The 15,743-nt window shown below is 36.2% G+C and overlaps 2 protein-coding genes across 4 annotated transcripts in view; one reads left to right on the forward strand and one right to left on the reverse strand.

Annotated features, from left to right (window-relative positions):
- Window positions 1–13,688, reverse strand: part of LOC105150411 (cell adhesion molecule 2) — a 95,961-nt gene extending 82,273 nt beyond the window's left edge. The window contains exons 1-2 of one of the 3 annotated variants that reach the window (XM_087410833.1): window positions 12,941–13,688; window positions 6,887–7,030 (exon numbers count right to left, since the gene is read on the reverse strand). In XM_087410833.1, coding sequence (XP_087266959.1) covers window positions 6,887–6,932 — 46 coding nt within the window. In that variant the 5' untranslated portion in view covers window positions 6,933–7,030; window positions 12,941–13,688. Of the gene's footprint in view, window positions 1–6,886; window positions 7,031–7,444; window positions 7,506–12,940 lie in introns of those variants that run through there. The other 2 variants (XM_011063462.2, XM_087410832.1) reach the window with 2 other exon arrangements.
- Window positions 1–15,743, forward strand: part of Rh5 (Rhodopsin 5) — a 273,046-nt gene that overhangs the window by 224,755 nt on the left and 32,548 nt on the right. The window lies entirely within an intron of this gene.

Here is a 15,743-nt window from a genome sequence, read left to right on the forward strand (position 1 = left end):
TGACACAATTTGTAAACAAAATCATGGAGATACATTTTTTGTAAAAATAATATTTATGATATGTTAAATTAATACATTTTATTCACTCATCTTAGAATTTACGGTTTAAAATATTTTAAATTATTTTCATGTTATTTGTCCACTTACTCATAAAATGTATTATTCTGACACTAAAAAATGTTGAATATCAATGTAACACAACTATTTAAATAACGTAATCATATTATATTAAATTAACACTCGAATATGTTAAAAAATTCAACACAAAAGTTTAACAAGGGCTTGAATCCAACACCGTTTCCAACACAAATGGGAAATATTTTTTACTGCATTATTTTACTGATAAATTATTATTATTATATTATTGTTTTCCTAATTAACTAATCGCATTGTATAAATATATTATATTTTAATATAAATATTTTAATCTTTTCTCTCTATTTTATTCTTTCCTTCTCGTATTCTACAATTTTATCGGCAACTTCTCGCATGCTTAAATAAATGACAGCGTTGCAAATCTGCCTCTCGTATTAGAGCGAGCGAGGAAATTTGTCGAGGATCCTTCGCGATAGCCATCCGGATAAATCGGCCCGGCTCTTTAATTCATCTTCGTTACGCGCGTCAATCATCCAATCGCGCTTCCTTCACATGCCTTCATTTTTCACCTTTTTTCTCTGTGACTCGATCGATAAATTACGGCGCGACACTTGGTAGTTCCGTTCCTTTGACATATTTTCATCGCGCGCGCGAAGGAGTTAGCCATCAATGTGAGAGTCCGCGAATGTTCAACACGAGAAGCGTTGAATTTTTGCGCGAAACTTCCGCTCGTGCTTTTTACGTTCTGCGACATTTTTATACGCCCGTGTACTTTTTCTCTGAAAAACCGAACCATTTCTCACTAGACGTGAATACGAAACCACGCGGAAAAATTCAAATTCTAGCAACCTCCGCGCCGAGGGACGGGAAATTAAGTTTCGTGCATTTCTGCATCAGCTTTATTACATCGAGACGCGAAAATGCATACGGTATTGTCGGCGAAATACCGGAATGCCCTGAGGCGCGTCGCGCTGCATTTTCTCCTCCTTCAAATCGGGCGCCAGTTTTCGGTCTTCGATTTTTCAATTTGCCAAGCTTGTCGACGCGGACACTTTATAACGTGCGCGGTGTATCGTTTCGGGCGATCGCTTAATTCGCGGTCCCGCGTGTTATGTAACCGCGCACACCTGTTGGCACAGAGCTGATTTCCGGTGTCGTAAAGAGCTATTTTTACAATTTTACGATTATAATGATAACGCGATTCAGTCTCCAAGATATTAAATATTTGAAAAATCACGTAAATATTATCTCCTGATTACCCTTTTTAAATATTCATTTGTATGCGCGGCCGTACTATGCATAATCGAGATATATGTGCTGATATTATCGCTATCATTGTTAAAGTACTCGATAATCTGTTTCACGATGCAACTGCGCGCCGTTAAATGAGTTGCTCGTCGTTTCCGGACCGGGTCGTAAATCGGAGAACTTTGTGCACTGACCCGCGTGTTTGCACACACGCGCGGTATCGTGTGTCCAAAAGCCTCGAGTCTGAGCAAACAAGACGAAAAACAAATTCCCCATAGGAAATTTAATTACCAACCTTCTCTTCGATGTATCTTCTCTTTACACTCAAGTAGCAGAGACAACAGGGTTGTTAACGCTCGTGCTATGTGCGCATCAATTGTCTACAATGTTTGCTAATATCTATCGTTTCATTGGGATCAACAATTTGTAAAACAACGAAATAAAGTACTTACATAAAGAGTGTTGTAATAGAAAATAAGGATTAACAGAGTGCATTTACTATTATTATAAAAGCTATATCGGTAAAATTAAATTGAAAACGTAATAAGATATTCATATATGTATATATAGAGGAGAAGATGGTAATACATTCATTTGCATACATTCATGACAGTTACATTTTACACAATAATTTTGTTAATAATCAATATTTAAGTTTAAAACTTGACAATTACATTCGTTAAAAATGTTAAAATATTATTGAATCAATTCTAGATTCAAATATGAAATATTTATTACTTAGGATTATTAATAAAAATATGGCGACATCGCATGAGTCGAAGAAAAAAAAAAGGGTGATAATGTGGCCTTCCATAAAAATAGCCTTAAAATATTAGTTTTGTTTAGAAAACAGTATTTGGTTACACAAAATTAACAAAAAAGTAAAACATTTTAAAATGTATGCAAATGAATGTATTGTATATATTGTACATTCATATAACTTCAGCATATAAGCTGCTTAGTATTAAAATTTCTGTACTAAAAATAGTACACGTAATATAAACTATAGATTAACAGTAGAGCTACAATCGATTATCAAATAAAAAATATTTTTATATAAAAATCTCTAAGAAGAGGTCGTAAGTAATCAATATCCATAGGGTCACATTAGCAAAATGCAATGCTATTTTTTAAATTTGCATAACGCAAAATATATATATATAGTAAAAATAAAATGTTAAATAGCAAATAACACATTCAAAAATACATATCTTCATATGATAATACGTTCAAGTTTAAGGAAAATGAGAAAATAATTAAATGCTAAAATGTACCTCAAAAATGTTTTGAAATATTTGAAAGTAAAAATGTGTTATAATAATTGCTGGCTATTGAGTATTGGTATATTAGCGTAATTATATAACGGCGAGCTGCTGAATAAATAATTCCAAGTAATCATTAGGATATTTTCCTACTTTCGCCATATAATAGCGGAGATATTAAGGGAGGCCACAATATATATATATATTATATATACTGGCCATAATACCACCTCTCTTCTTCTCTCTACATAATAAAGAAAATTTATTATAACTAATATAATAGGTAAAAGAATTTACTCACAACAGATAGATTTATAGAACAATCTTTATACATAAAAGAGAGAATAAAGTTTTCTGAATTAATAGAAGTTTACATGCGCGAATGAAAAAGCAAAAAAGAAATTTCTTTCGCAACAGTTCGAGCAATCTGAAATATCGGATAGAAATTGTAGATTGATCGAATTTCTATGAGATTTTTCTTTTTTTTTTTCATTCACAGATATAAACTTTATTAATTCAAAAAACTTTGTCACTTCTTAATATCATTTTTCTTATCGAATATTATTTTTTAAGTAAAAAACGTTAAAGATCTTTCAAAGTATTAAAAATATATATGAAATATAATTAAAAATTTGTCAAATACTTTTTTTTAAATTACAACCATTTTTTATTTTATTTTCTTAATTATCTAATTAATTCGATTTGCGATTTTCGCGGACAACTTCGAGAAGGAAAAGCTTCCGACATCGGGGTGTTCAACGCATCTTTTATTTATTTATGCTAACCAACTGAATGCGGGCACTCGCTTTATATATGTGTATAGACTTCAAGTTTACAATTTTAAAATTTTATATCAGGTACATCGTAGTGCACACGTTCTCCATATTGATACGTATGGGACGATGTACTTTACTCTCTTTGGTCGAAACGCTTTTCATTTCCTGCCGAGGATACAGCCGATATAAAAAAAAGCTCTCCGTACGATTCCCGAGAAAGAACGTAGTTTCTTTATTATTTTATCAGCTCGTTTCTGCGTTCTCGTATTCCTTTGCATCTATAGAGAGCTCTGTTTAAGCTCCCTATACTGCTCTCACAGAAATTGTTTATAAAGTCGGAATAAACAGAATATTTTAACATTATTCATTGTCAGTTGATTGTCATCGTTCCTTGTCAATTAATTTATCAGCATTTGTGTATAAAAATAATTCTGGTTAGCAAAAATTGATGATTCCCATCTGGTCCATGTTTTCTATATTGTTCTTGGTACTCATTTTACGAAGTCTGCGTTCTATTTGATTCTTCGTTCGCGAGACATACACGTCAAACTTTACTGTCACGAGATTTCATAACCGCGGACCGTTATTTCACATGTCAACGTGACTATAGACCCTATAACAGAGTCTGGCCACGAGATGACAAACTTTGGATTGGTCTGACGTTTTTGTCAACTTCAGTAAGTTATGAAATGAATAAGTTAGATAACATAAGTTAGAATAAAGCACATATAAAAAAGGCAGTATATATATATATTCTTTTTTCTCACTCTTATTTTGACAAAATTATTCGTGGCCAAACTCTAGCTATAGAGTCTCTAGATGTGACAAAGACCAAATCTCAGATCATTTCCGCCAGATATTCATCGATAGTTGATATAGAAAATATCTTCGCATTCGCGGTTACTTAATCTCTCGTCGATCGTAACCTTTTAACTGCTCCCAAGCTCGTTTCGTCTCTGCCCATTTAATTTTGACTGTTACACCATTTGCCTTGTCTTAACGTGAGATTTTTATTCCGCCACGGTGTAACGCTTGCTTCCTCGCCGCTTCTCCCTCGTCCGCCTACCGGAACGTAATAAATCCTAGCCATCCTGCACTCTGCTCTCTTACTCAAAGCGCACCCTCGACTCTCTCTTTCTATTTCTCTCAAGTTCCTTATTCACCCTCGTTTGACTTTTGTCCTTTTTTGCACTGTGTGCACCCCCGTTGAAATTGTGATAACCGGGAAGGAACGAGCGAAATGTAATTAGAAACAGCGTCATTTTTAAACTGTTCTTTCCTTGCTCTTGAAATGAACTCAACCTTTAGCTTTTCGCCCTCGTTAGGGTTCAGATTGGAGACTAAACCGAGAAAGAAAGAACTGATCATCAAAAAAGAACGACACAAACGAGATGGAGAACGGCCATTTGGAAATTACAAGAGCTATCAGATACTTGGGTATAGAATGGGTAGAGGAAACTTTAGTGAAGAGATGAGTTGTAGCTAGCTATATACATATATATATGTATATACACGTCAGTGATTCTCAAAGTACTATTTACGCTAGCAACTGGAATTTTCTAATCAGTTCTCTTGAAATAATAAATTGAAATAAATAAAAAGAAAGAAAAGAAGATGAAAATTGTTTTCCGGAAACCTAGAAGATATCACATTGTTTAATTCTTAACAACGGAGAGGAATAATTTACAAGACGTGTTTTACAGTGTTTAAGACGCAAAATGTTTTATTTAATTTTTAATGGTGCTTTCTAACCAATTTTGTAGGTTGATTTATTTCCTTTCCGTCCGTTCTGTGAAAATTAATAGTTCAGTGAAAATTAAATATAACCTTTTGCTATTAAAAGAACATGTTATATATTCATTTAAATGTACCTCGTAATTCTATACTGACGTGAATATTTGATCTGTTATGGGACGTAATCGTTTCTTAGACGTCGTTTTCGCAGTGAATTATGCAACTTGCACGTATTCTTATTACACGTTAGTTGTTTTTAAAGCGCATTATCCCGAGACGCGTCATAAAACTCGCGCTTTATCGCGCACCAAATTATGCACCGTCGTGAAAGCTTTAAATAAATTTATGTATCTCATGGCGGCGGAGTCGAGATATTAAAGTTTGAGAACCTCTACGCGTCTGCAACGTACGCATCTTCGGCTGTTATGCTCTTCGTGATAGACCCAATGAACTATATATACCTTAGCCAGAGGGGGCTAGCTAATGACGACGATCTTGAACCCGACTATTAAAGACGGATCGTGAGGAAAGCGAAACTATCATCTACAAGCTTGATTGGTGTTCTGTATCAAGCCTGAGTTTGTAATTCGTACGCGAAATGTCACGGTATCAGTTTGCAAATGTCGCTTTTGATATCGCTTCGAAGTATCATATATTTTATTGGCCCTGGTAATTTAATGATTTGTGGTAGAACTGAGTGGCGTCAAGCACGCTGTTATTAAGTTATAATTTCAACAGCAATGTTTTATTTACGATATGATAGCCGCACAACTCGTGAAAACTATCCCTTCCGATTGCAATTCTATCCAAGCCGGATTATTTCAAATTATGTAATTATAAATTATGGTGATGCAAAGCTGCGTTTCACACTGTATTTACTCGCGTTTATTTAATTATTTCTCGCTCTGCACTGATGAAAATTGTAGTAGTTTCTAATAATTCTTGCAAATAGTATTATTCCATTCTTTTGATAAAAAAAATAGTAATACAATTCACCTGACTCTCATTAAGATAATAAATTTTATATTATATTTTATCGATTAGATAATAATAATATTCAATCGATAGAATTTTATATTACATCGTAATGGCATGATGTGTGAAAAAAGGATGGTTACTATATGAAGTATAGATGTATACAGAAATTATCTCAATCACATATTCAATCTTAATTACACTCATTATATTTAAATAATATAACTGAATAATGTAATTACTATCAGAATCAGTTTAATTTCTACATGGCGTAGATCTATATTAATAGATTGGAGAATGACAATATCTCTATGTTTTGCAATACTTGTCTCCACAATACTTGTACTATATCTATATACGTGTACATACTTATTTCCGTAATGGACAGAAATGTACATATATTCATATGCATAATTCAGCCAACAGACATTTCGATGTGTCAGATTTGCTGCACGATAGTTTAAAATATGCATACAATATGTAATCGGATTTTCATCACGGTTTTAAGGCTTAAGGGATTTTCACGAGCAAGATCAATTCTCGCGAATGGTCTTTCGCAGTCTTTGTGGTTCGGAGCACGTACTTAAAATATAACGCCGTAGTTAGCATCCTTAGGCGTGAGTAAAAAAAAAGGAAGTCATCGTTGAAAAACGAAAAAAATGGGAAGAGGATAGAAGAAGGATGTTCATTCTTTAAAGCAGATATAGTGGAAGGACAGCACGCATTCATGGAATGAGACCGGTGTGCATTCGTGCGCTCGAAAGCGCAGCAGCTAGCATAAGTGAAAGCACTCACCCTCTTGCCTCAGCAGCATCACGAGGAGCAGCAGCACAAAATCCATCGCTCGGCGGCGCTCGCGCACCCTCCGGTCCACAATTCGTAATTTTCACCCAGTTTCCTCGGCGACTGGCGGCGATTTTGCCAACAATTCTCTTCTTCCTGACGTCACAGAAATGTCGCGTAATTGTAATGGCAGAAAAAACGCAAACGTTTATTTATCCCCACGCAGCGTAGATACAGCGGGAGGTGTTAATGAACATTTCTCATGGATTCACGTCAAAAAGATTAATTTGAGATACAACTTGGTTTCATTAATCTCGCGGATGTTTAGAATCGCTTTGGCCAAAAATTTAAAGCGCAATCTCATGCTGATTCAAAATTGATTATAAAATTTATCCAGAGCTTAAATGAGCGTTTTCAATAAGTGGATCAACGGGATAATTAAGTAATAAAAAGTTAATGATTATCGTTCTTAATATCCAAGTTATTAATTACACATTCATTATTTTCTAGTTTCAAAATGACTGATTTAATCCTATTTTCATAGATAATGAAGCTTATTTGGATAATCACCGTGTTGTTCCATTTATACGAAACTGCCAACTACCTTATTTAATCACCGTCAACGTGTTAGCTGGTTCGAAGGCGTGTTCATGGCACGTTTTGTTCAAACGGAAAAAAAGTTGTGCATGAACATTCATAGCGTTAGAGACAATTGCAGAATTGATAGATGAAAAAGAAAAAGAGAGAGGAAACAGAAGCAGACTCGTCAGGCACGCGCGAATGCTCATCGTGGTCTTAATTAGCGACAAGCTTCTACGTTATTCCACTGTCAATTAAATTTAATGATTGCCGCGAGTTATTGTGTTTTCACTGTGCGTCTGACTCGGGGAAGAAACGTATACGCAGTTAAAGAGCCGACCTCTTTAACGGCCGTATATGCATTTATTTGCGACTTTGCTCATTCGCCACGCATACTCTCATTATTCGAAGGATATTCCGATTGATTATCAATTGAACGAGGAAAGTTGAAAAAATCTAATTCGACATTCGCGAACTAACATTTCATCTTGGCACATTCTTACGGGAACTGACCTCCTGTGACATTTTTCTTTTTACATCGCCAGTTAGAAATTTTTCACGATTGAAAGTTTTCTTTCTCTTTCTATCTTCTCTCTTTACTTTACCGAGGTAAGGTGCTAAAAGCGTTCGCTTCGTGAGGCGAGTGCTCTTCATCTTCGAAGCTTTCGGTCGAGAAATTCCGGTAATTCCACGTGGCCCGCTGCTTAACTGGATTTCCTCTTCGCGAGGAGTCGTAAGTCAAAGTGCAACGCCTTTTAATTCGCGTTTGCGAGGGAAACTGTACGCTTCTCAACTGACTACTATAAAGACGGAACCGAATTAATGAGCGCGTATAAAAATTACTGAAGCGCATGAATAAAGTAGATGACGCCGCGACATCCAAAAATAGATACGACCGACCAATCCTACGTTACTCTCCATCCACGTTCATCCTGAAACGAGCGAGTTAATCTCGTTAATAATTACCAGCTGTCAAGACAGCCAGAAGATTGTCATGGCAGTATTAAACGTAGCTTGATTCGAGCCGCGTAGTACCCCCGAATGAATTCATAACGAATTTCATCTTGGATAATCCTGGGGCCGAGCGAACGGGAAATCTCGGACGAGCTCTTGTCTGAATAGCCCGAATCAGTCGAGAATACTCGGCGATTTGACGGGTCTTCCAGGGAGAGGCGATGTGCCAGGCGAGCGGAGGAGAATGGAAGGAGAAGAAAAGAGACGAAACTGTCGAGCAACTGCTTCAACGGACTGACAGTAGGTGCGGATTTTAAATGCAACTTGTTGCGAGTTTGCATTGCAAGTTTCCGGGCGTCGTCCAGCGTCGAGACGGCCGCAGCCGCGCGCGACAGAGCAACGCTCTTAGAAGGAACTTCCCGACACGTATACATGCTCCGCCGATCGATCGTCGTACAGTGATATATAGATATAGGTAGATAGATGCAGAGATGACGCACGGATTGCACAACAGTCGCTGCTAATGAGCATGGAGATCGAGCAGGATGTTGCTGTTTATCGAGCGAGGCTGACCCGCCTAACTTCGAAATAGTGATTTGTGTTTATAATTGGGATGTATCTTGCGATGATTCCATTTATCAGTGCCAGTATCGTCCATTTATCCGAATCGTATGTGCAACTCTCTATCGGAAATCAACCGCTTTTCTTCGGTATCTCGGCAAGCATTCAAGTATTCAATTTGGAGTTACTTTACTGAAGCAGCACACTGTTTGATCTTACATATTTGATCTTACAGTTCAGCATCGTCGGGCAGTCGGAAGATTAACGGAAATACAATTTCCGTGTCCTACATACATTCGACATTCGATACCGAAAACTAAGATTGACTAGATTTGCCCTACTGTAATGTCATTTTTTTTCTTTTTCAAACTTGTAGATCGAGATTGGTGCGCACGATTTTCAATACATGTACATTCACTTTTCTTCACGGCCTGTAGCATCGATCGGAGGGTACTGAGTTGTAGAAGCATGTTGGAACGCCGAAACGAAAAGTTCAGCTAAACACGATTACGAAGTTTACTACACGGCACACAATATCGATAGAGAGCCGCGAGCGAAGCGAGAAATATTGTTCCATGTCGTGGTTTGCGGCATAGCACGATACCTTCACACGCGATTTATCTCGTGTCGGGATCGCGACAGCCTAGCCACCCATGTTCGTAAATGATTCCAAGTTTGAGAGTTCGAAAGGTCTGGCCGGAACTCGCAATTGTTGGGCCGGTATGGTTTATTTATTTGGTAAGACTATCCTCGCATTCGTCTTGTTGGTTTTTTCCTTCTGAAACCCACGTGCGCAGGCGGCCGCGCGAAACACAATCCCACAAGCAACGAGTGTGTGGCCTATGAGAATCGATTTGTCAGCAGATATTCCCCTTCGAATACGTCCGAATAAGGGGCGGCGTGCCTGCCCATTCCTGACTTATTCACGCACCCCGCGCGGTACTTTTTATTGTATCTATATCGACTCTGCCTTCACGAAGAAATTCTTCCGACGGCAGTATTACATTATGAATAAACAAAGAGGATTTTATCGTCTAAGACTATCCTTCTCGCCGTTCACGCGATGAAAGTTAAGACACCCAGTCCGAAGGGAAAATATTTATTTGATATTGTAAATATTTCTCTGGATAAGATTCGGTGTTCCCTTTCAACTTTTGACTGAACGTTAATTTTGAATACCATATATATCATTCAATTCTTGCTTACAAGAGTAATAGTTAATTTCCTTTCGCTAAAAAGAAATGCTTCATCTAAATTTAAGACTTTTTAACGTAACGCAGTTTTATGTCTGTCTTAACAACCTGTTGAGAACTCGCTTAATAGTCCCTAATTAATAGGTACTAAGATTTCATTTTGTTAGTCAAATTAATCCTTCTGTCAATGTACGAGTAGCAAATTATTATCGAAATTTAAACAGTAAGAATTTTTATATTTTTGTGCAAATTTTGTTATGACGTCTCAAAAACCCCACCCTTTGAACAAGAAAGAACAGTTTGGCAGATTTTGTTTCACATTACTTTTACATTTTTAGCATAAACACGGTTTTAGGAAACACGGTAGTGAAAAGCAGAAAAATTATGCATTGACAGAAGATTTAACGCGGTATTTATTCAAATCTGTTGAATTTTAATGCTGGTACTTAGAAAAATGTGAGCAACAAAACGTAAGCCGTAAGCAAATCAACATTTTTTATTTGCTATTGCTTACGTTATTGCCTTATGTCCTCTATTGTGACTGACTGATTCGTTTATACACATTACTTATGTCTTAGGACTGCCGCACACAGTGCAAGCGTCCAATTGTAACAAACTTTTATTAAAGTATAAAAATTTTATTGCAAATTTTTCGTTATGATATCTCAAAAATCCCTTCAGTTTTTGAGGCATCATAAGTTTCTGTAATAGATTCAATCAAAGATGAACATTTTTGACAATTCTTGGCTGCAATTGATTAATTCTTACGGTACGTCTTACGGTTACTATTACGAAAAGTATGTACGATAGCCCTTACTTAAGCTTTTTTTTGTGTGTCATAACTTTTATGCCCTGTATGTTTCGCATGCCTGATTTTGCCAATCGTTAATTTCACTCACGTACGATTTCTAGCTGCGATATGGGAATAGTTGGACGGCATCGCGTCACCAATTCAATCGTTTCGCTCTCGTAGCTATCCATAACTACCATCTACGCGACACTGTCCTCGTTCCCGAATGCGAAATTCTAGTCTCGCCGTGCACTCTGCTCTTATTGCCTTTTTTCGCCATAAAAAAGCTCTCGCTTTCCACTGCCCGTCCCATCGATATGCATCAGCGTAAGCTCAATAAAATCGCCTGATCTCTCATACAAAATCGAAGCCAATGTGACGCGCGGCCCCATTTCTGCTTTCGTTCCTTTCATCATAATTGACCGATCATCAATTCTACCGATACCAATTCATACGATCGACAATGAACAGGACGCTTGCTCTTTATTGTCCTATCGTTTTGCTCGATTATAAGCGATGACATGACTTCGTAATCCATCCCTCGTGCTGTCCAAAGTTCTTGATCTCAATTTAAATGCGGCTTTCCACAATTTTGTCGGAAACGCGAGGGGACGAGCTTCCGCTTCGATAATCGTGTCTGGATTCAGTGTAGCATTCATCGAGCGGATATTCCCTCGTTTGTATCCTTACGACTTAATAAATTTCAATGCTTTCGCGCAAGCGAGCAATGTCGTGTGTGTTTGTATGTCGCGTGTGTGTTCCCAATATATGTGAAATATTCCTCCAATATTTCATCAGTTTTGCTTTGAAGACTATTCGAAAAAGACCACGCAAGGGTTGAATAGTTATAGAAAGAAAATAGGAAAAAATTCATCATGTTTTACTATCGTATTAAATACGTTTTCTTTATCGAAAATGCGAATCTTGCAAATGCACGAAAAGGATGGTTTTATTGAATAAATATATAAAAATTTAGATATAGATCTGAAAATGATTTTTGTTAGATTATCAAAACGATTATAAACAATAATAAACGATTTATTAGGATCGTATAATGTGAACACATAATAAGTAAAAAGCAATGCCTAATACCGGTCGGAGCTTAAATGTTTTAAATAATTTTATGTGAATTTATACACCATGTTTTTAGTCTCTCGAAATATTTACGTAGGACGCCCAAACTAGTTACTTAAAATGTCAAATCTTTTTGCAGCATTACTCATGATATTTGACATTTCTAATTGTAATTATTTTGATGGTCCAACAAAATTATTTTCAAATATGTGTCTAATTAAATTTTTAAATACTTCAGCAAAATCTCGTTCTTTCTATATAATCGATCCGTGGTTGGTTGATAATCAATCGAATAATTGAGCCGGCGGAGAATGAGCGATGGGTTGTCGATCAAGTTAAGTAAACTATATGGATTATATTCCTAATTTGCATAATTCTCTAGGTAAAGGAAAATTTGCGTTATACGTATGCTAATTACAATAGACAACTCCTCTAATCAAGTGAAAATTTGCAAAACCGCATTTATTTCCAATCGCATGCACTGATTTGTATTATGAGTTAATTTAAGCATACTGCATATTGTAATTTCCATGATTTCACATAATTCTGTACATATATTACATAACAGTAGAGGATGAATATATTAACTTGAATTGCGAATGTATATATACGATTCGTGATCGAGATTCCGATCGGTTGAAATTTCGCAAAGCCACATTTATTTTATATCGGTACCACCGCTATGATTACTATCATTCTCTCTATGGAATACAGAGAAATTTGTCGATTTGCGTATAATGCGACAGCGACGTATGATGTACTCGTTAACTCATACTATTGGCGAGCGTGCTTCTGACCGATATCGAAATTTTAGCGTGACCGCGATTTATTTTGGAATGCATGGGTATGTTAATTCGCATTGCTGGGACGATTTGAGGCCGCATTGGTTGCGCTGCCGCGGTATTTGGAGCCTACCTTCGCGGCTCTATCCGGGTTAAGAGCGGCTCGCCGCAATTCCGGGGACAGCATCGAAATTCTTCCGGCCGGCTGGTTTCATCGCGCGATCGAGTAACCGAAAACGCGAAAGCGCGGTTTATAGACCGGACGGCCGGTGAAATTAAAATTAGAGGCAGTGACGCTTTCGGTCGCCCGCAACTTTTGTTTTTCCCAACAGTTTTTCCATTCGCGTGCACGCGTTCGCCCGCGGGCTTGATCGGATCAGATGAAATCAGTGTCAGCGTCGCGACGCGACTTTAATTCGCCTGTACGGCACCGTCCTCGAGAAAAAGGCATTCTTTCATCCTTTGCACGCGCGTAACTCTAATCTGAAGATATGTTTAGCCAAACGTGTGTACTCCAGTTTGGATTAATCTTCATTTCCTTGCTGGCCGCAAATTCCACTCTGGCGTGAATAAAGTTCGGAAATAAAGTTCCGAAGATTCAACGTTTCCAAGTTCCAAAGTTAACTGCACATTTTTCGTAGTCGCACGTAGGCCACGTTTTTTTTCATACCGCGTATCCGAGGTTCGTTCGAGGTGAGATGACGATACGGGCCTTCCTTTTTTTTCCGCCTCGAGCACGTCGGTTTACAAAACGAAACGCGTAACAACTTTGTAAATCGCGCCGCGACGCGACGCGACGCGCACGATACCGCCGACCGGGTGAAAGTTCGCGTCGCGGATGGCCGATGCCGACTACGAAAGCTCGACCGCGCGTCGTTTTACCTCCGTGCGGCGGTTTGTAGCACCTGAGCGCTTGCGCGCCTCGTGTCCGACAGGTGCAACTGCATGCGCCGAGCCGCGTAGTCGGCGACGATCGTCGATGAGCGCCGAGGCGCCCAACGTTGAATAGCGATTTATGCGTCATCATTACCCCTGTTTCTACTTGTTATTATATTATTATTGTTATTATCATTATTATTACTTTGAGACGCGGCGCATCGCTGAACATCGCGTACTCTCTGATCGCGAAATTGGCACGTATACAGTTGGTGAGACATGCCTTTGTAAGCATTACATTCATTTCCTCGGAAATGTATGTAATAAAAAAACATTTTGTATTCGTAAAACTGATCTACTTAAATCCTTGTTAAAACTTTGTGTTGAATTTTTAATATATCCGAGTGTTAATTTAACATAACGTGATTATATTATTTAAATATTTTGTATTAAGGTTCCTTTGATGTATTCCTTTGATTCAAGGTTCCTTAATATTAAAATAATACATTTTATAGGAAAGGAGACAAATAGCATAAAAAAGTCTTTTGAAAGATGGATTGTAAGATAAAGAAATAAAAAATGTTTTTATTTAACATATCATAGATATTAATTTTACTGAAAAAAATGCTTTCACAGTTTGCTTGCAAATTGCATCAGTGTCATATTTTTGTGTTAATTTTTTGACATATAATATTTGTTACTTTTTAATATATTTATTTTGTGTTAAATTAATACAAAGCGTGATCATAAAAATCATTCTTTGATCCTGGAATTTGGGACAGTATACACTAAATTATGTGTCAAATAATATCTTATAATGAGATATCAATCACAAAAGTTTGAGGCGACCGAATAATTTTTATAAAATGCTGTTTCCATGATTCATATTGGGATGCTGATTGATAGTTTCAATTCATTTATTATTAACAAATAAAAATAATTAATCATCAATCACATATTGCGACCAACTCTAATAACTGATCCTCGTAAAAGTGAAAAAGTTTTTTAATTTTTGTCCATCATACTAGGTTAGTCATTTTTTCTAAAGATCTGACTTTAGATTTATAATCAATGACCTAAGAAATCTCTATAAGGTATTTCTTGTACAATTAAAACATTTTTTAAATATATGATTTGCCATATTAAATCAGCCATTTTGAATTTTGAAAATCTAACTTCAAATTGGTTGTCAACAGCCAACAAAAACACTGAGTACGAAGTTTTAAATTATCAGACTCTGAAAAATGCGTGCTTCGAAGAGTAGGGTTTTAATGAACTTTGATCTTCTATATCTTTTAAACCCATTCTCAGCTTAATTTGAAAATTTTTTGATGTCTCATCATAAAATATCATTTCCGCATACAATTCAGTTTTAAAATCGGGAGACCAAAAATGGGCAAAAAAACTATCAATTTTGCGATCACTTTTCTAACTTCATATATTATACACATGTTAGAAGAAGTTTCATCAATTACAATGTTCGATAAAGATGAATATTTCATTAATCATAGCTGATACTAAAAATTCCTTTTGAGGACTGAAAGTTTTAAAAACGTATTTCATTTTAATTGCAATAAAACTTGTCTAACACGTCACATTATGATATGATAAAATATCTGAAAACAGCTTTTTTTACAATTTTAACTGTCAATTTTTCAAAACTGCAACGTGAACAATTTGGAAACTGGATTCGTTTTCAAAGTCCAAAAAATTATGCAACATGACTTTGTTTTAATGTTCTTTTTTTTTATCGAACAGTGATATCAATATATCATAGCTGAGCTAAATTGCCAATTAGATAAATGATGATTAAATATTTATTTATCGTAACGATTAATATTTTATGAAAAGATCACTTGCTCGCTCTAAAATATATAAATTGGCGAATGCAGACACGTTACAAAATTATTCTTATTTCTTAAAAAATTATTATCAGATTTATGCAATTAAGACATAAATAGATTTAATATTACCTTTAAACTTAAGATTAAATGAAAAGATATTAAAATAACACGGTCAAAAGAAAGCAGACTTTAAAAGAAAAATATAAGAAAACTGTG

The sequence above is a fragment of the Acromyrmex echinatior genome, chromosome 10 (genome assembly GCF_024713525.1).
Source record: "Acromyrmex echinatior isolate Ae372 chromosome 10, ASM2471352v2, whole genome shotgun sequence".
Classification (NCBI taxonomy): Eukaryota; Metazoa; Arthropoda; class Insecta; order Hymenoptera; family Formicidae; genus Acromyrmex; species Acromyrmex echinatior.